At 45.2% G+C, this 19,423-nt stretch overlaps 2 protein-coding genes across 2 annotated transcripts in view; both read left to right on the top strand.

Moving 5' to 3' along the window:
• The first annotated feature begins 5,800 nt into the window (after nt 1–5,800).
• On the top strand, nt 5,801–12,676 carry tvp23b (trans-golgi network vesicle protein 23 homolog B). Its single transcript, XM_080541758.1, has 7 exons — nt 5,801–5,967; nt 6,700–6,776; nt 7,126–7,270; nt 7,830–7,919; nt 11,268–11,393; nt 11,970–12,098; nt 12,245–12,676. The coding sequence occupies exons 1-7, from the start codon at nt 5,956–5,958 to the stop codon at nt 12,269–12,271; spliced, it is 606 nt and encodes a 201-aa protein (XP_080397884.1). The 5' UTR covers nt 5,801–5,955; the 3' UTR covers nt 12,272–12,676.
• Nucleotides 12,677–13,334: 658 nt separating this feature from the next.
• Nucleotides 13,335–19,423, top strand: part of exoc7 (exocyst complex component 7) — a 13,435-nt gene continuing 7,346 nt past the window's right edge. The window contains exons 1-7 of the mRNA XM_080542486.1: nt 13,335–13,407; nt 13,636–13,701; nt 14,116–14,300; nt 14,580–14,685; nt 15,055–15,277; nt 16,652–16,988; nt 19,365–19,397. Of these exons, the coding sequence (XP_080398612.1) occupies nt 13,348–13,407; nt 13,636–13,701; nt 14,116–14,300; nt 14,580–14,685; nt 15,055–15,277; nt 16,652–16,988; nt 19,365–19,397 (1,010 nt within the window). The 5' untranslated portion in view covers nt 13,335–13,347. The remainder of the gene's footprint in view (nt 13,408–13,635; nt 13,702–14,115; nt 14,301–14,579; nt 14,686–15,054; nt 15,278–16,651; nt 16,989–19,364; nt 19,398–19,423) is intronic.

The following is a 19,423-nucleotide window of genomic DNA, read 5'->3' as shown; positions in this document are numbered from 1 at the left end:
CAGTCCATTAACTTGGAACATTGTTAACTCGGCAGAACATGTTAACAGTCCTTTGGTACTCCTGCTCTTTAATCGAAGTCACGCAGGTATGCGGGAGGTTGTCTGTTCTCCCTAACTGGATACCTCGGCGGAGGTGCGGGTGGAGGCGTAGCTGGGCCTACTTCCTCACTGACCTCTGAACTTAAGTCCATTAGAGTGTCTGGGTTGTCTCGGACAATCTTCTTAAAGAATGAACTGTTCCTAGTGGTGGTGTAACCACTTCTTCCAGCTGTTATCATGGAACCTTTGACATCGATTACTGTGAGCGGCTCTGCGTTGTAAGGCGTAGTAAGCTTGTTCTGTTTTGGTTGACGACACAGGACGGTGTCTCCTGGCTTGATGTTAGAAGGCGTAGCGTGTCGTCGAGCATCTGAGAGAGCTTTCATCTTTGCCTTGGCCTCTCTGTCGATTCTGCGTATCTCTTCGTCAGCAGGGATGGTGATTGTGTCTGCTGAGGGTAGCTTGGTGGTCATCTTCCGTTGGAATAGTAACTCGGCAGGTGACGTGTTCGTCGTGCTGTGGGGAGTGGACCTGTACTCACGCAGGAAGACGTGCAGCTGTTGTTTCCATGGCATCCTCTGCATCTGGGCGATTCTGAGTACTTTCCCGACGGTGCGCATGAATCTCTCAGCTGTGGCATTAGCTTGTGGCCATAGAGGTGTTATCTTCCTGTGCTTGAACCCTAGGTAGTTGGCAAACTCAGCGAACTGGTTGCTGTTGAAAGGAGGTCCGTTGTCAGTCTTAACAACTCTTGGGATTCCAAACATGGAGAAGACTTTGTCCATGACTGGTATGACTGTGTTTGCTGAGGTAGATCGAATTGGCTCAACAATTGGGTATCGTGTGTAGTCATCGACTATAACTAACAGATATTCTCCCGATGGGAGTGGGCCATAAAAGTCAGCACTAACACTGTGCCATGGTGCGTCTGGCAGCTCAGACATTTTGAGTGGTTCGGTCCGGGTAACTGGAGTGTTCACTTGACATGGGAGGCAGGTCTTGGTGATGGCCTCTACCTGTTGGTCTATGGTAGGGAACCATACCTTTTCTCTGAGTAGGGCCTTTGTCTTAGCTACGCCCTGGTGGCTTTCATGAGCAATCTGCAGCGCCCTCTGCTGTAGATCTGCAGGTATGACAATCCTGGTGCCTCGCAGTATGATGTCGTTACCTGTGGACACTGTGAGTTCATCACTGACGAGCTTGTATGGTTTCAGTGCAGCAGCACCTGGTGAGCGGTCTGTGATGAAACGCCATGAGTCATTTCTGATGTGTGCACTGACCTGTTGCAGGAGTGTGTCTTTCAATGTCTCTCGCTGTATCTCTTGTAGTGTCATCGCCTTGGGTGTTGCTTGAAGTGCTACGAAGTTAACGTACTCCTCTGCAACCTTGGATGCTCTTGTGTTCTGTGACGACTGTACCGGGAGAGGGTGTCTAGACATGTAGTCAGCTGGATTGTCAGCTCCTTTTCTATATTCCACTCTGAAGTTGTACGGCTGTAATCTGAGGCCCCATCTCTCGATCCGTGCAGGTTGTTTTGATCTCGGGTTATTCCATATCATCTCCAATGGTTTGTGGTCGGTTACCATGGTGAATGGATGTCCATACAGATACAGGTGAAAATGTTCGCAGCTCCAGATGATGGCTAGGGCCTCACGTTCTGTTTGCGAGTATCTCGTTTCTACATCGCTGAGTGCGCGGCTGGCGTAGGCTATGATGCGCTTCTCTCCCCCTCCTCCTTTCTGACAGAGGATGGCGCCTAGCCCCACCGGACTTCCATCAACAATGAGCTCCGTCTCCTTCCTGGGATCGAAATATGACATTGTTGTGTCGCTCGTCAGGCTGTCCTTGAGCGTCTGGAGTGCCGTAGCTTGATCACTGCCCCACTGCCACGGAGCGTCCTTCTTCGTGAGCCCACGGAGCGGTGCAGTGATGGTTGAGTAGTCCTTTATGAACCTGGCGCAGTAGTTGGCCATGCCCAGAAGACTTCTGATCTCACCTGGATCTTTGGGGTCGCTGGCGTCGTGAATGGCTGACACCTTCTTTGGATCTGCAGAAATCCCGTCGGCAGAAAAAATGAACCCAAAGAATTCAAGGCGCTGCTTGTTGAATTCGCATTTGTTGCGATTGAGTGTCAAACCACTGTCTTTCAGTCTTTTAAACACTGCTCTCAGAGTGTCGTCGTGTGCTTCCTGAGAGACGCCATAGATGATGATGTCATCGCTGAGGTTCTTCACGCCCGGTATACCTTGCAGCGTCTGGCAGATGGCGTTCTGGAACACTTCAGCGGCGGATGATATACCGAAGTTCAGGCGTTTGTATCTTCTTAGCCCGAGGTGTGTTGTGAACGTTGTGATGTAACGACTCTCTGGATGCAGCTCGAGCTGGTGGTAGCCTGCTGTGAGGTCCAACTTCGAGAATACCTTGGCACCGTTCAGCTCGTGTATTACATCGTCCATTGTTGGGGTGATATGTCGTTCTCGCTGAATTGCTGTGTTCGCCTGACGCATATCAACGCAGATTCGGACTTTATCAGGGTCTTTTGGCTTCGGTGGTGTGACGATCGGGGAAACCCAGGGTGTTGGTCCAGATATAGTTTCAATGATACCGTCGTTCTCCAGCTTCTGAAGCTCCGCCTCGACCTTCTGACGGACATGGAAAGGGACCCGTCTGTGCGGCTGGCACGTCGGTTGGATGTCGGGGTCTATATGCAGTTTCACCTGGAAGTCTTTCAGCTTTCCGATTCCGGTGAAAAGCTCTGGGTAGCTCTGCACGAGCTCATCTGCGACAGTACGCCCACTGGGTGGCATCACTGGCGGCGTGTTCACCATATTGATGATCTGGATCAGCCCTAGTTCACTGGCAGTTGCGTAGCTGAGCAGAGATTGTCCGGCGTCGCCTCTGAGAACGTAGAACACACTCTCTGTCCGCTTGTTAGTAGCCTGTACTTTGCATGCAAATTTACCAATGATGGGTAGAGCGTTGTTGGACCCATATGGAAATATTTTGATCATGGCTGTGCTGAGCATAGGCTTTGGGTCAAGTGTGTTTAACACATCTTCATTAATTATGTTGACAGCTGCTCCTGAATCAATCAGTATTTTAACACTGACACCATTCAGCTTGATGTTGGTCTGGGGTTGCTGTATACTTGTGCTGTTGATTACATACACATACCTTTCGTCTCCACTTGATGAGTCTCTTGATTTGGTCTCGGAGCATGCTGTCACCTGGTTCACTTTCTTAGTGCTCCGCTGCTTGTAGTGAGCTGTGTCTTCCTCTTGGCTTTGATGTGCAAATTTCTGACCACGGCAGTGTTTGGCATAGTGGTTAGGCTTTCCACAGGCCCTGCAGTCCTTCCCTCTGGCTGGACAGTCACCCTCGTGTGGATAATTTCCTCCACAGTTTCTACATTGCAAGCTCTTCTCTTTGTGCCTGTATGCTGCATGTTGCTGTTTGGCGCCCTTGAGATGCAGTGCATTGATTGCGGTGACAGCCTTCTCTTCTATGCTTTCTGCCTGTTGTTCAGAGATCTCTAACATTCTCCCTAGGTCTAACATATTAGTCAAAGTCATGTTTGGCTCTCTGAGCGCTCTCCTGCGCAGCCGTGATGAGGTACAGCTCTGTATTATTTGCGCGACTATTTCTCTGTCTGCATCTGCAAATTCACAATCTTTAGCTAGCATCCTCAGTCTGGTATGAAATGTGTCTAAAGACTCACCGGGAAGCTGTATGGCTTGTCTGAACTTGTACACAAGGTAGTGTGTGTTCTTTTTCGGTGAGAAATATCCGTGGAGCTTCGTCTTTGTGTTTTCATAGTCATCACTGTCGTCAGCCAGCGTGTCGTAGATATCATGGACTCTCTCTCCAGCTAAGTGAAGCAGCAGTGCCCTTTTCCTTATTTCTTGAGTAATGTTTGTGGCTACAGTGTAATTTTCAAATCGGTTGATCCATTTGTTCCATCGCGTTCCAAGCGAACTGGGATCGGTTTCTGTGTCGAATGGCTGTATGGCCATGTGGCCCGAAAATGCCGACTGCATGATACTAGCGTTAGCCTGGGTAGCTTAGCTTAGCTTCTTGCTAGCTAACTACTCACTTCGACTTTTCCGGACGGATTCTTCTTCTTCCTCCTTCAAAAATCGACACTGGTGGCGTTTCCACTTTGAATCCTCGTCGCCATTGTGATATTCTGACGTGTAGCAAGAATATAATGTATAAATGATGAGACACACACTGGATATCAATTGGACTCTTTAGTTATTCGATGTGCACGCATTACAGCATATGCATTCACTGACTCCGGACTGCGCATGACCGGGTCTTGACTCTTGACAGTGTATCGAGTCTACCACCGGGTGGCAGTAGGTGGTCTAAACATTACATTCATGTTCCCAGCTCCCCTGATGATCATGCATTCTGTAGAGAAAGGATGAGAAAGTGCAGATTCAAATGTAGACAAGAATAAGGAGTCTGCTTGTAGAGTAGTATAATCAATAGATTGATTAAGAATCAATCAAACTTTATTTAAATAGCACAAGTCATACATCAAATGCAACTTTCAAGTGCTGAACATCAAAAACAAGAGTAAGTTAAAAAAGGAACATGAATTCAAACAAAAAAGAACATGAAAATGAAGAAATAAAATACAACTCAATAAAACCTGGAATAAAACAAGAAATAGGAGATAAGAAATAACAGTAACAGAAACGAACACACACTAGATAAAAAGCCAGGCTGAAATGTATGTTTTACGGTTTCTTTTAAAGATATCCACCCTCAAGTCCACCGGCAAGCCAATCAACAATGTTGATCAGTAGAATCCACAAGAATTTGTAAAGTTTTTTTGTTGCACACTTGTGACCATAGAGCTCTGGGAATGTATCATTATGAACCCACTGAATATCACAACAAAACTGTCAAACATGACCAATCTGTCCCAGGAGGTGGCCCTGAATACTCATGAGATGAATTATGACATGAATTATAGTCATAAACATAGAAACACATGGTCATACAATATAGGCTTTTATTAATAAGCATTTGTAAATGTAGGCCTATAGCTTGCATTCCTATACATGCTTAGTGAATGTGCATCTTCTGCTTATAAAGCTGTGTAGGCGTATTGACAGTGCATTCATTACTTAGAAACTAGTTTATTAATGTTTCTTCATTAATATAATCTAAATACATGGAATGGTTTGCAACTCATGTAATAAATCAATTGACTATGAATCACTCTAATACAAATATTTAAATGTAAATCTTAGATAGCCTAGTTGGTCAACCAATGATCTGAAATCATGATGGCAAATCCTGACACTGTGACACTGATATGGAAGGCCATCTCCGCTAAAATCGACTCTCTAATCTCGCGATAGTCGAGAGCCGTTTTTTGCGGGCATGGCCTTCCATCCGCTTGTTAAGTCGTGACGTATTTCCGGGGCCAACGTTGGCTGAGGCGCTGTCTTCGAGATGCCGAAATAATAATAATAATAAATTATATTTATATAGCGCTTTTCCGAGGCTCAAATACCCTGACACTATGGAGAAAACGGTAACGTATTGTGTCCCTTGTTGTATTAATAGATCCGAGTCTAAAAAACGATTAAACTGTCATTCTACCGCTGTAGTTCACAGGTACTCCGGTGCGGAGAATTTCTGATTTGGACTCGGAAATGGCTAAACGTCACTTTTGACGTCAGACTTAACAAGCGGATATAACCTTAACGCGTAAGCAGGAAGTGTAGTCCAACCTTACGCGTAAGCAGGAAGTGTAGTCCAACCTTACGCGTAAGCAGGAAGTGTAGTCCAACCTTACGCGTAAGCAGGAAGTGTAGTCCAACCTTACGCGTAAGCAGGAAGTGTAGTCCAACCTTACGCGTAAGCAGGAAGTGTAGTTCGACCAACTCAGTTTTCACAATGATGAGACTGGTAAGTCGCTAATTGTGCTGTGCTGCTTTTATTGTGTCGTCGTATAACTGGTCGACATTGCCTTAGTTTACTGGCATTATAACAACGGCGTCAAGACATGTTATATATATATAATATATTCAGACGACTGCGCTGTTGTGTGCATAACACGTACATTGGTTAAAACCCCCCAGAAGATAGCTGGCAGGCTAGCGAGCTAATTGTGACAAATCGGACACCCTGTCAACACCATTTTAGGTTCACGATCCTCAAATAGTAGCTAAGTTAAGTTAGTTTAGTGGCCATCTCTCTTCGGTACACCTCTCTGCCAGGGACAGAACTAGAGAACTATAGAACTAACTATCTACTGACTGTTGTTGTTGTTGTTGGCCAGACTTAACTGGCTCCTGTCCTGTTGCATGAAACATCAAGTCCATCTAGGCCCAGCAGGGAAGTCTAGTAGCTCCATAACTTTGCTATAACTTGAAACTATTGTATGCGAGGTTGTCAACTTTGGGTACCCTGGCTGTAGTTAGAGAAGCCATGTGTTAGTCAAAGAAAGTCGCTCTTCGTTGCTTCATTTAACCATTACTAACTATACCAGAAAGACTTTGATTATAATACGTTGGCCTGTTCATCTCTCTCTGTTGCTGTCTGTCACGGTGTTTTGTCTGAGAATTGTTTTGGGCTTCACCGTGAGGCTGAAGGTGAAACCCTGTTTTGATGTGCTGTTCTCTTCCTTCTGCTCCCTAGGACTCCAACGACGACGATGTCTCCTTGTTTGATGCGGAGGAGGACACCAGCAGAAAGTCAAAGAAGACTAAAATCAAGTAAGTTTGCCCCCAGCATTGCAGCTACATACCTTCTGAGTGTGGCTCTTGGTCCCGTAGCCCGTAGAATATGAGAAACATACACAGGCCCATTTAGGCTCCTGTATGTGTTGAAAGAGAGACATCGTACAGTATGTGTCCTGGGGTCGTCCTGTGGTCTAGCACTTTGACCTACAGTGCGCACACACACACACACACACACACATGACCATGTCGGCATGGGTTAGAATCCAGCCCACGCCCTGTTGACATACCCTCTCCTCCTCACTTTCCTGTCTTTCTCCACTATCTCTATCCAATAAAACAGAAAAATATGACACTCCAAAAAATAACCATGACGTCTCCACAGGCACCCTGTGGCCTCCTTCTTCCATCTGTTCTTCAGAGTGACTGCCGTCCTCGTCTACCTGCTCTGTGAGCTGCTCAGCAACAGCTTCATCACCTGCATGGTCACCATCATCCTCCTCCTGTCATGTGACTTCTGGACTGTCAAGGTAGGTTGGCTCATGTGACTTCTGGACTGTCACGGTAGGTTGGCTCGTAGAGAAACAAAGCCAGTGTAAATATTGACCACACTCTCTGCCTCTCTGTGTGCTTGGACTGCATACTGTATTACATTTATATTTGCATTTGGCAAACACTTTATTCCAAATTGACTTACAATAAGTACATTTGTCTAAGTAAGTGAATCAACTATAAACATTATAAGTAAAAAATGCTTACAAAAGTTGTCAGTCACAGTGCTAGAGAAAGGAAGTTAATTCTGGCAATGTGGGGTGTTAGGGGGGTGGGTATCTACTATCTAGCAACTAACTATATGACTTTGTACAGAGTTACACAGGAACAGAATTGTCCGGAACAGACAGTATTGTCGAGGGGGGGGGGGGGGGGGGGGTGGGGGGGATGCCCTAGCTCCGGCCATTCCGTGAACCTGCTCAAACACTTTCCGCAAAACAAACCAGTGCAAAATACTTTTGGTTCGTCATGACACTACACAGTCTCGTCTATGTATGGGAAACACTGAATTGTATTAATTTTACCTTCATATTCCAGAACATCACTGGCCGGCTGATGGTTGGCCTGAGATGGTGGAACCAGGTGGATGACGATGGAAAAAGCAACTGGGTGTTTGAGTCCAGAAAGGTCAGTGATGTCACGGCAACCATCACCTAGTAACCTCCTCTACGGCATGTCTGCTCTCTCTTGATACTAGAGACTGTGTAGTAGATGCTAGTGCTGCCACTGTGCTAGTGGGTAGACCCAAGCTATTTCCCATGATGGAACTTACATTGGGTGATCGGAGTTAGGCTGTTTGGGAGAAGCTTTGAATCCTAACCAACCTGCCCTGTGGTGAACATGTTGTTTGAAGTACAGTACAGTGTTTCCTCCAGGAATTTTTACAATGGTGGCGGGCGGGCGTGACCGACTGACAGTCACATACACACACAAAGATCATCAGCTATAATATAATACGAAGTAGGCCTACATGAGCACAAAAGCGGCTAACGTTACTGATTAACTGTTTACTGTAGTGCAGAGAGATGGTAGTCGTAGGCGGCGTATCAAATGACAAAGCTAAACGTTTAATGAAGGACATGAACGATTGTCAACAACACACTCAAGCAGTAAATAGAACAGTCTAAACAACTTGGGTACTACGGACGGAACAATAGTCTCAACTAGGGCTGTTACGATTATTCGACGTCATCGACGTCATCGATTACGTCAATACGTCGGTTGCCGTAAAATGCGTCGGTTAGTCGTAAAAAACAACATGGCTGCGACCAGTGCAAACACGGAGGCAGAGCTGGCCTACTCGAGCTGGCGGCTAAAAGACTTCGCCCACGATCGTCCAAAGTATGGGAGTACTTTACAAAAAAAGAAACCAATGGCAATGTGGTGGTCTGTAAACTGTGCAAAAATGAATTGGCCTATCACAGCAGTACGACTGCAATGAACGAGCACCTCAAGCGAAAGCATCCTGGAGCGCTTTGTGAAGACAGCCGCAAGCTAGCACCGTAAGTCAGCGTTGTATTTCTGTTCACTTTTCCGGCCGTGTATCAGTGAAAAATGGATAGCTACTAGCTGGCTAGCTACGGTAGCCTTACTAGCCTATTGTTATTGTGGTGCTCGCACCTACTGTACGTTATCTAGCTCGTAGCTCGCATGCTACGTTAGCATCAATTTAGCTAATCATAACATAGCAGCGAGAGTAACGTTAGCTATGTAGTTGGCTAGCTACGGTAGCCTTACTAGCCTATTGTTATTGTGGTGCTCGCACCTACTGTACGTTATCTAGCTCGTAGCTCGCATGCTACGTTAGCATCAATTTAGCTATTCATAACATAGCAGCGAGAGTAAAGTTAGCTAGCCATGTAGCTACTAGCTAGCTATGTGTTGTGGTGATGGACAGACTTCTAAATGGCCATGTTGGCTAAACATAGCAGTGAGGTGGACATTAAGGGGCCTACACATGATAAGAAATGTGTGCTTTTTTTATTTTCAGGAAGCAAAGCAGTGTGGAAAACTTTTTCCACAAAAAGAGCACAACTCCATGCACACCCCAGATGGCTGCTCAGCTTTCTAACAGCATCTTACAGATGATCGTCAAGGACATGAGACCTGTTGCTATTGTGGAGGGTCAAGGCTTTCGTGAGATGATCAACACATTTGAAGTTAACTTTTATATTTTATAATATTATATTTTATGTTGAGATTGTTATTGTTAAAGATTGTTACTGAGAGTATACGGTATTCCGGTTAGAATGTCACTTTTTTACAGAATTTACTGCATTCCTTGCACTTTTCCTTTTACTTGAAGTTAACTTTTATATTTTATAATATAATATTTTATGTTGGACTGTAAGAAAGAGAGGATCTTTTTTGTTGTGTGGAATATTGCCCTGCAGTGCAAGAATAATTGAATAAAATACTGAAATGTTGATAAGAGAAGTTTTTGACATTTATTTGGGGAAAATTAAGTGATACATTAATCGAACAGCAAAAAAATAATCGTTAGACTAACCGTTAAATTAGTCGTTAGAATAACCGACTAATCGACAAAATAATCGTTAGATTAATCGTTAGAAAAATAGTCGTTTGGGACAGCCCTAGTCTCAACCTATAGTTCCGTGCGTGAATTATGTCAACCCACCACATTACAGAAGTAAAATCACAGTCAGATGGAGCATTCGGTAAACAGCTGAGTATCAGCTGAGTTAAAGAAAACAAACTCTTACCTTTGATGAGACCCACATGAGCCCTGTTTTCCCGTACTTCTCCCGTGTGTCTCTTATTGTCCAAATGTTCCCTGAATTTTAGCTGCATGTTTTTCCAGCATGTAATTCCGTTGTCAATAAAAAAATCGTCTCCCCTTCTTTTCCCCTTGACAATACTGTGTCGTTGCTAAAGTGACGGCACATAAGAATCGTTTTTTGACTTGCAAATGTCTGCTAACGTAGCACTTGAAACTGGCGCCGTTCTCTGGACTGCAGCTGCTCCCGCGTTAGCATTAGCATCCATCTTTTCTTCTCCCTTCTCACCGTCACGAGCTCAAATGACACTTGTCGGCCGATCTAACTCTTAACACTCACTTACAGGACTTCTGACACCATGTCGTGTTATTCTATTAAACATACACGTGAGTCCTTCTGTATTTCAATGTAAGTGTCTTTATTTTAACTCGCTCTGTAAGCTCTACAATACCGGTCTCTTGTTGTCTCGTCGTAACCTGCCCACCTGACCTGGGGGGTATTCCATCAACGTCGCTAAAGGAAAATCCTGGCTTATTTTTGATAACTCTCGCGAGACCTATCAGAATATGCCTGGATATTTGTAAGAACTCTCGCGAGATTTATCAGACTAAACCTGGATTTTCCCTTTAGCGATGTTGATGGAATACCCCCCGGATGTCACTACGGTGGCCTGTACACAATAACAATAATACCACAGTTCACATTTAGACCAATCAGGAGCCCTTGTGTCACGTCGTCAACTGAATGTCATTAATCTGATTTTGGATCAGTGGTTAGAGAGAGATGGGCGTGGATTTAGGTGCACTTTTAGTCAACATCCATTATAGCGCTGATCTAGGATCAGATATATTTTAATCAGCTAAAAAAAATTTTTTTTTTGAGAATTTTTTTTTTTTTGGGACTGAATCAATTCGTGGCGGAGGAAATTCCATCGTGGCGGCCCGCCACCAATAAATGCATGTAGAGGAAACACTGAGTAGACCAACAAAAAGCACTATAGCAGGTATCAAAGCTGTGTGCTGGTAAACCTTGTTAGGGCGTCTAGGTGAAGTTATGGGTGGTGGTGCTAATTTTTTATTTCCTGCCTTTTGCGGCTTTTGACAAGCCATAACTTCTCACTCAAAACATAGTTTTCGATCATTAATACTACTTTGTTTTGCCAAATGCTTTCTTAGGCAACACGCTACTTTGCATAACGAGATGTCAACAAGTGTCAGGACTTCCTTTCTTTCCTCAGGGGACAACGAAGCAGCTGGCCTCAGATTCCGAGTCCCGGATCTTCTGGCTCGGACTGGTCGTGTGTCCCATCATCTGGGTCATCTTCTTCTTCAGCACCCTCTTCTCCTTCAAGATTAAGTGGCTGGTTAGTTCTTTAGCTTTAGACCGGCACTTTGTCACATTACATTATGATGACATTTCAAACGTATGTCCTTGATTCCTCGCATCATATCTCTTCTGTCCTGAATTACGTCATTGGAGGAGAAGGTCCAAGGGGAGAACCCTCAGACTTTATCCTCTAATGGAGAGGACTTTTTCTCAGAACCATTCTCAAAGTCTCGTTAGTCACCATTGTAAAGATAGAGAACTTTTAAAAATTGTACAGTGTAAACGATTTAGTACTGAGAGGGAGGCGACAATAGAGGACAAAGGGAATCAAGGAAAGACTTTTGAGATTCCGCCCCCTGTTCTGACCCGCCTCTCCTCCCTGTTCTGACCCGCCTCTCCTCCCTGTTCTGACCCGCCTCTCCTCCCTGTTCTGACCCGCCTCTCCTCCCTGTTCTGACCCGCCTCTCCTCCCTGTTCTGACCCGCCTCTCCTCCCTGTTCTGACCCGCCTCTCCTCCCTGTTCTGACCCGCCTCTCCTCCCTGTTCTGACCCGCCTCTCCTCCCTGTTCTGACCCGCCTCTCCTCCCTGTTCTGACCCGCCTCTCCTCCCCAGGCTGTGGTGATCATGGGAGTGGTGCTGCAGGGGGCCAACCTGTATGGGTATGTGAAGTGTAAAGTGGGCAGCAAAACCAGCTTGAAGAGTATGGCCACTAACTACTTCGGACGGCAATTTCTCAAACAGGTAACTAGCGTTATAATGACATGACATGAGCAACTGTATAAAGATTTGTGTTTCTGCTTGTTTGATATAATTGTTGCACCCAGTAACCAATATTTATTATTATCATTATTATTATTATATTTCACATGTTTTTTTCTTTCTGGCAGGCGATGTCTAAAGAAGAGGAATCATAGAGAAGAGCGGCTCCAGGATTTTAACAGTGTTTTTGCATTATTCTGAATGATACAATGTATACATGCTTTTACTAGCAGATTAACACTGAATAGTTACTTTTGGGACATTGCATACCTTTTAGGACTTTGGAATTTAAGACTTTGCAATTTTGATACCATTTGAGGGAAATGTAGTCTTTGGATGCATTCCGTCGCCCTGTATATTTCCTCTTGTGTTTTGTTGCCTTTCATTGCTTTAAACTTTCTACACTGAATGATGTGATGTGAGAGAGAGGTCCTACAAGCAATGTATTTGTACAATATGGTGGCTGTTTAGAAGCTGAGGGGATCCAGTCCATTTGTAAATATTTATTTATGTAGAGAAATTCTGTGAAACAGGTTTTTGGTGCAAATACATTTATAACATTTTTCCCAAAAAGTGTGGCGTTTCTTTTTTCCTCAATGCCTTTGGATTTACTGAACTGTTGCCACATAGTTATTCTTTCATTGATGCGTTTGTGTTTTCTTTTCCATTTGGCCATACACATTATTCCAGAAACATCTTTCCAAATAAAGATTGCAGGGTGTGGTGAATGCCCAGGGTGTGGTGAATGCCCACACCCTACAATCTTCTTTTGCCACGGGAACAATGTGTATGGCCAAATGTAAAAGAAAACACCAAAAAACCATCAACTGACCAGTTTTACACATACACTGTTATGTCTCTGGCTGGAAATAGTTTTGATTAGATTAAATGTAAATGTTGTGACCATTCACTGATGCATAAGGTCATATGAACCAAGTAGTGGTAACCCGAAGTAGATGAGGTTGTGACATGTACTGTATTTTCCTTCAATATGAAAGGGTAGGTAGACAGTGACCCCTAGGGGAAAGCGTAGACATGACACCCCGTTGCCACAACAAAGATGGCCTTTTGCCGATGACCGAGCGTGAAGTCGGACGCGGAAGCGATATCGTGGTAGATTGCCCCGCCTCAGTGCGAATCTGGGGGTCATTGTTTTTATTTAGTTGAATAGCATTCACTAATCATATTATACCGTTTTCTCTTCATCGACATTTTGCTACACACACTCAGGATGATCCCGACCGAGGATGCGTCCGCGAGGAAGAGGGAGATAGAGGAGAAGTTAAAACAGGTCGGTCTCAGGACATGGGAAGGGAAATGGGATCAGTCTTTTAAAGCCAGCAGAGAAATAATCTAATCATATCCACAGACAGCTAAAACATCCGTTTCATTTGTTTTCAACATGAGGAATGTTGTAACCTGTGGCATTGCATAGTTGATGTGTACAATAACAACCTATACGGTGTGATATAAGACATTGTCACTCAGCAATATCCACTCGTTCCTTTATGAATTGCAGGAACAGGAAACCCTGTCATTCATCCGTGAGAACATGGAGAAGAGTGATCAGCTGACTAAAGGAATGGTATGTTACCAGTCGCCCCAATAATGTCCAGTCCATCGGCCCATGCTCTGCTCATAGACTATCCACTACTCATAATATGATTCCCCACATCACTTTAAAGTGCTACTGTTCTTTTCCTGTTGTTTCTGATGTTACCCAATATATATATTCCTACATTTTACATTTATATTGTCAAGTATATATGTAATATAAGTCATTTAGCAGACGCTTTTAGCCATAAGTGCATTTGTCAAGTAAGTGAATCAACTATACAACATACAGAATCGTAAGTAAACCCCATAAGAAAAAATTAAAACATCCATAAGAACAAGTGCCATCTGCAGTCACTGTGCGAGAAAAGGAAAACATTTATTTAAAATATATATATATATATATATTTCGCTTTCCATCTCTCCATTTGACCATTTCTCCCAGGTGTCCATCCTGTCTTCCTTTGAGAGTCGTCTGATGCAGCTGGAGAACTCCATCATCCCGGTGCACAAGCAGACAGAGAACCTGCAGAGGCTTCAGGAGAACGTAGACAAGACCCTGTCGTGCATGGACCACGTCATCAGCTACTACCACGTGGCCAAGGACACGGACAAGATCATCAGGGAGGGGTGAGACAGACAGGGGGAGGGAGAGGGGTTGCTTACCCTAAAGCATTTCATTACATTGTATCCTGTATATTGTGTACATATTACCATTACAGTTTGATTTGATCTCTGGTGTGATTGTGTTTGATCTCTGGTGTGATTGTGTTTGATCTCTGGTGTGATTGTGTTTGATCTCTGGTGTGATTGTGTTTGATCTCTTGTGTGATTGTGTTGATCTCTGGTGTGATTTGATCTGTGGTGTGATTGTGTTTGATCTCTGGTGTGATTGTGTTTGTGTTTCAGACCAACGGGCAGGCTGGATGAGTACCTTGCCTGCATCGCCAAGATCCAGAAAGCTGTAGAGTACTTCCAGGATAACAACCCTGACAGCCCGGAACTCAACACAGTGGTACAGAACTAGTACATTCACCTAACCCTAACCCTACCTCAACACAGTAGTACAGTACTAGTACACTCATATAACCCAAAATCATACTACATAATCTAACTGAGCTGGTACCATAGTTGCTGGTACCATAGTTGCTTTTTAATTTTTTTTTATTTAACCTTACTCTAACCATTTACTTAACCAAGTTAGTCTCATTGAAATGACCAATCTCCTTTACAAAAGAGAGACATAGCCAAAATAGTAGCACACAACATTTTAAAACAAAACAAAAAAAGATTTAGATCATAAAACACAAGCAATACAAGTAGATGCATCGTCTGTGTTAGCGAGAACGCTACATTTCACTGCTCTTTTTTTGGGTCTGGACAGAAAGCCCGCTTCGAGAAGGGCAAGGAGCTGCTGGAGGCGGAGTTCCGCGGCCTGCTGACCCGGTACAGTAAGCCGGTCCCGCCCATCCTCATCCTGGACGCCATCGGCGTGGACGAGGACCTGGAGGTGCAGGAGGAGGTGACGCTGGAGCACCTCCCCGAGGCCGTCCTCCAGGACATCATCTGCATCTCCAACTGGCTGGTGGAGTACGGACGCAACCAAGGTACCTGCCGCCCTCGCTCTGTCTCTAGACAATCCAAACCTTGGTAGAGGATACAGTAACAGTGTTGTGAGGGTGGTGTGAGGATGGTGTGAGGGTGGTAGTGGTGGGGGTGGTGTGAGGATGGTGTGAGGGTGGTGGTGGTGGTGGTGATGGTGGTGGTGGTGGTGGTGGCGGTGGTGGTGGCGGTGTGAGGATGGTGTGAGGATAGTGTGAGGGTGGTGTGAGGGTGGTGGTGGTGGTGGTGGTGTGAGGATAGTGTGAGGGTGGTGGTGGTGGTGTGAGGGTGGTGGTGGTGGTGGTGTGAGGGTGGTGGTGGTGGTGGTGAGGGTGGTGGTGGTGGTGGTGATGATCTTGTTGACCACGCTTCTCTCTCCACAGATCCACTCAGAATGTCTGGAGTAGGGTTGGGTACCGAAAATCGGTACCGGTATGGTACCGGTTACTTTACATTCGGTACCTACCGAACCGAATTGCAACTGAGATTTCTGTGCCTCGTTTCGGTTCCTCTCTCGCCCCCTGGTGTCCGAAACGGACGTTACATGCAACCGCACGTTCCACTCAGTGCATGTAATCCGAGACTGAATGCTCTCAAGAAGTGCGAGGCGACGCGCTTGCAAAACAGTTTTGTGATTGGTCTGAATTTAGCGGGAAATATGGATTTCAGGAAATCCCTCTCCTTTGCGTCTCTCCATCACTTTAACAACGTTTTATTGGCAGGGGAAAAGAATTGGAGTAACATTTTTATTGACAATGGATTTACATGCTGGAAAAACATGCAGCTAAAATTCAGGGAACATTTGGGCAATAAGAGACACACGAAGCTGTGGTCGCATGGTCTAATTACAAGGCAATATGCGCGGGGCAAAAATAATCTAAAATCATCACGAACAGAACGGCGGAGGTACGGGAAAACAGGGCTCATGTTGGTGTCATCAAAGGTAAAAGTTGGTTTTCTTTAACTCAGCTGATGCATTACCTTGCTGTTGGTAACCTGGTAACCTATGTTCAGTGCTGTAGTTCCCCATGTTCTGCTGCAGCTGTAGCATCAGGATATGTTGGTATTTGATCACCTTATATAAAACACCGCTCGGCATTAATGGCGTGCACTCGGAAAATCGCGTCAGTGACCACCCCGCCACTGATGTGAAAAATCCTGGATTTCTATATATATATATTTTAAAAAATCTAAAGTACCGATTTAAGTACCGTTTCGGTACCGGTACCGTTTTTAAAGTATCGATTTGGCACCGGTATCGAATAAAACCAAACGGTACCCAACCCTAGTCTGGAGAGGATGCATTAACCATGTTGTTGTTGTTGTTGTTGTTATTGTTGTGGTGGTCCTCCTTAACGGTGCTCCTCTCTGCCCTGCAGACTTCATGAACGTGTACTTCCAGATCCGGTCCAACCAACTGGACCGGTCCATCAAGGGCCTGAAGGAGCACTTCCGGAAGAGCAGCGCGTCCTCCGGCGTCCTCTACTCCCCCGCCGTGCAGACCAAGCGCAAGGACACGCCCACCAAGAAGGCGCCCAAGAGACCAGGTCGGTGGGCCAATGACTGCCCAGCTGGGAGCCATTTTGTAGCCAGAGAAGCATACTCACTCAATCACTCACTCACTCACTCACTTCTCTCCAATCTTCGCCCCATGATACAGAATCACACCCCCAACCACAAACCGCTCGGCTCTTTTCCCACCACAAAATCCGTCACGTAGAAAAAGCACCATCGTTGAGGATGATATTGTGCTGTTGATACATTGATAGTAGTGTCACACACACAGACACACACGCTTTGGATGGTCATCAGTCCAGCCTGAACACACAGTAGTCGTAATCAGTCGATTGGTTCATTTCTGTTCAGTTTGAAGTGTCCTCCGCAATCACACCCGCATCTCTATAATCACTACAATCACAGTACATGTTCTACTTGTAGTGAGTCGCCCATCATCAGTCTCATCACCACCGGGCGACTGTTCCAGCGCCCCCCCCCCCCCACCCCCCCCCCTCCATACATTCCTGTGATTTGACACCCCCCCCATCATGACTCTGACTAACCCCCCTCTTCCTCTCCTCTTCTTTTATAATCCTCCTTCTGTTTGTTATGACGATGACAGTCTACATGCCAGGTAACAAGACCAGACTTTAGTGTGTGACTCTGCCTCCGCCTCTGTGTGGCTCTGTCACATCAGCTTGCTTCTTGTTCATCGGACGCCACATTTCACCGCAAACACGGGGGCGCCATTAGCTCAGACCAATCAATTACCGATAAATAGGTAGATAGATAGATGGATAGATTAGGTTACATTCAACTTTGTTGTCATTGACAGAGTACTAAGACAAGCAAACGTAGTTCGGCGTCTAACCAGATAGGGCAAATAGTGGCATAGTGCAAAAGACATGATCACGTAGATGGTGCATGGGTGCATGGTATGACCGTGATAAAGACAAAGCTTTTAAAATGGATATTTTTATTAAAAAACAATCCACTAATCCCAGATATTGCTAGAGAGGTTGTAGTCGTAAGGGACGAAAGGAAGGTGTGGCGGTCACTTGACGTGGCGATTCTTTGACGTGTTCGCCTGCCGTGTTTTGGAGTGCTATGCTTCAGTCTTGTAGAGTTGATGTGTGTGTGGTGACTGCACTGTCTGTGTTTCCGTTTCCGTTAGTTCCGTTAGCGTTCCGTGTTTCCGTTAGTTCCGTCGCTCACAGCCTGACTCTTTTGACACTAGCTGAACCTTTTCAGTTTCCTACAACTGAATTATTATTATTTTTCTCCAACATCTGAAATTGTATGCAGCTTGTGTTTTAAAGGTCTTCACCAATACTCACCGCATGATCTTGCTACTTCCTGCCTGTGCTACAGACTATGTACAATAACATACAAGAGCATTTGCTTAATGGCTTTGTTGTTTAAATCGTTTTTTTATTTAACTTTGGATTATTTAGCACGGTATCTCGTCTATTGAAACAGACCATGTGGTCAATGTGAGTTAGTACAGGCAGGGAGAGGATTAGCATATATTGGCATTAGCATATTTCATAAACAGCATTATATTTCTGTCCTATCATCCACTTGGTTGGTGATGATGCACCACGTGCTTACTAACTCACTAACCAAGTGTTATTGTCCTGCTTGCTCCCCTTGTTTGTGTGTATTAATTCAAGTGTTTGTATGTAACATTACATAATACATCTACAAGTAACAGCATAACCATTCATTTTAGAATAATAGTCCTACTATTGAGTGAATGACCCTAATAACAATGGTGAAAATGAATGTGTATTTATTTTTTTAGTTGTATTTTATTTCTATGGCTGTTTTATGTGTTGATAATGAACCCATTAACCTGTGTATTTATGTTCTTCTTTTGACCTTTGGTGGAGTGTGCTTCGGCACCCCCCGGTGGTGTAGTACGGTGTAGCGCTGCTGTAGTTGTCTTGTCCTGTGTTGTGTAGAAACGGTGCTAGGCTGTGGTCTCCCATGCTCTACCCCCCCCTCCCCTCTCCCCTACCCCCCCCCCCCCCCCCTCACTCTCTGCAGTACTGGGATGGGTTGGCGGTGGAGGGATGTGGTGTGTTGGTGTTTCTTCACTCACTTCCTAGATCTACTCTCTTCTTTTCCCCCTCCTCCTCTTCCTCCTGTCTATCTCTAATCTCTCTCTCTGGACCCCCCCCCCCCCCCACGCCCCCACCCCCCCCTGGGAGCAGGGACCATTCGCAAGGCCCAGAACCTTCTCAAACAGTACTCACAGCATGGGCTGGATGGGAAAAAGGGGGGCTCTAACCTCACTCCTTCGGAAGGTAACGCACCTTTGTCTTCTCTCTTTTTCGGTGTCGTACTCTCTCTCTCGCTCATGCTCTCTCTCTCTCTTTCTCTATCTCTCGCTCACACTCTCTCTCTCTCTCGTTCTCTCTCTCTCTCCTCGTTCTCTCTCTCTCTCTCCTTCTCTCTCTCTCCTTCTCTCTCTCTCCTTTTCTCTCTCTCCTTCTCTCTCTTTCTCATTCTCTCTCTCTCTTTCTCTCGTTCTCTCTCTTTCTCATTCTCTCTCTTTCTCGTTCTCTCTCTCGTTCTCTCCCCCTGTCCTAGGGAACTGGTGTTACTGGTCTCTATGCTCTTCAGGTTAGGCTGTTGTTTACGTAAACAAC

Source organism: Nansenia antarctica (genome assembly GCF_963989245.1).
Source record: "Nansenia antarctica genome assembly, chromosome: 11".
NCBI lineage: Eukaryota > Metazoa > Chordata > Actinopteri > Argentiniformes > Microstomatidae > Nansenia > Nansenia antarctica.
The sequence above is the reverse complement of the archived record's forward strand: the minus strand, read 5'-3'. Positions and strand labels throughout refer to the sequence as shown.

Coding starts and splice junctions, on each gene's coding strand:
- tvp23b (XM_080541758.1), top strand. Junction 6,777..7,125: donor TCAAAGAAGACTAAAATCAA/GTAAGTTTGCCC, acceptor ACGTCTCCACAG/GCACCCTGTGGCCTCCTTCT. Junction 7,920..11,267: donor GGGTGTTTGAGTCCAGAAAG/GTCAGTGATGTC, acceptor TTCTTTCCTCAG/GGGACAACGAAGCAGCTGGC.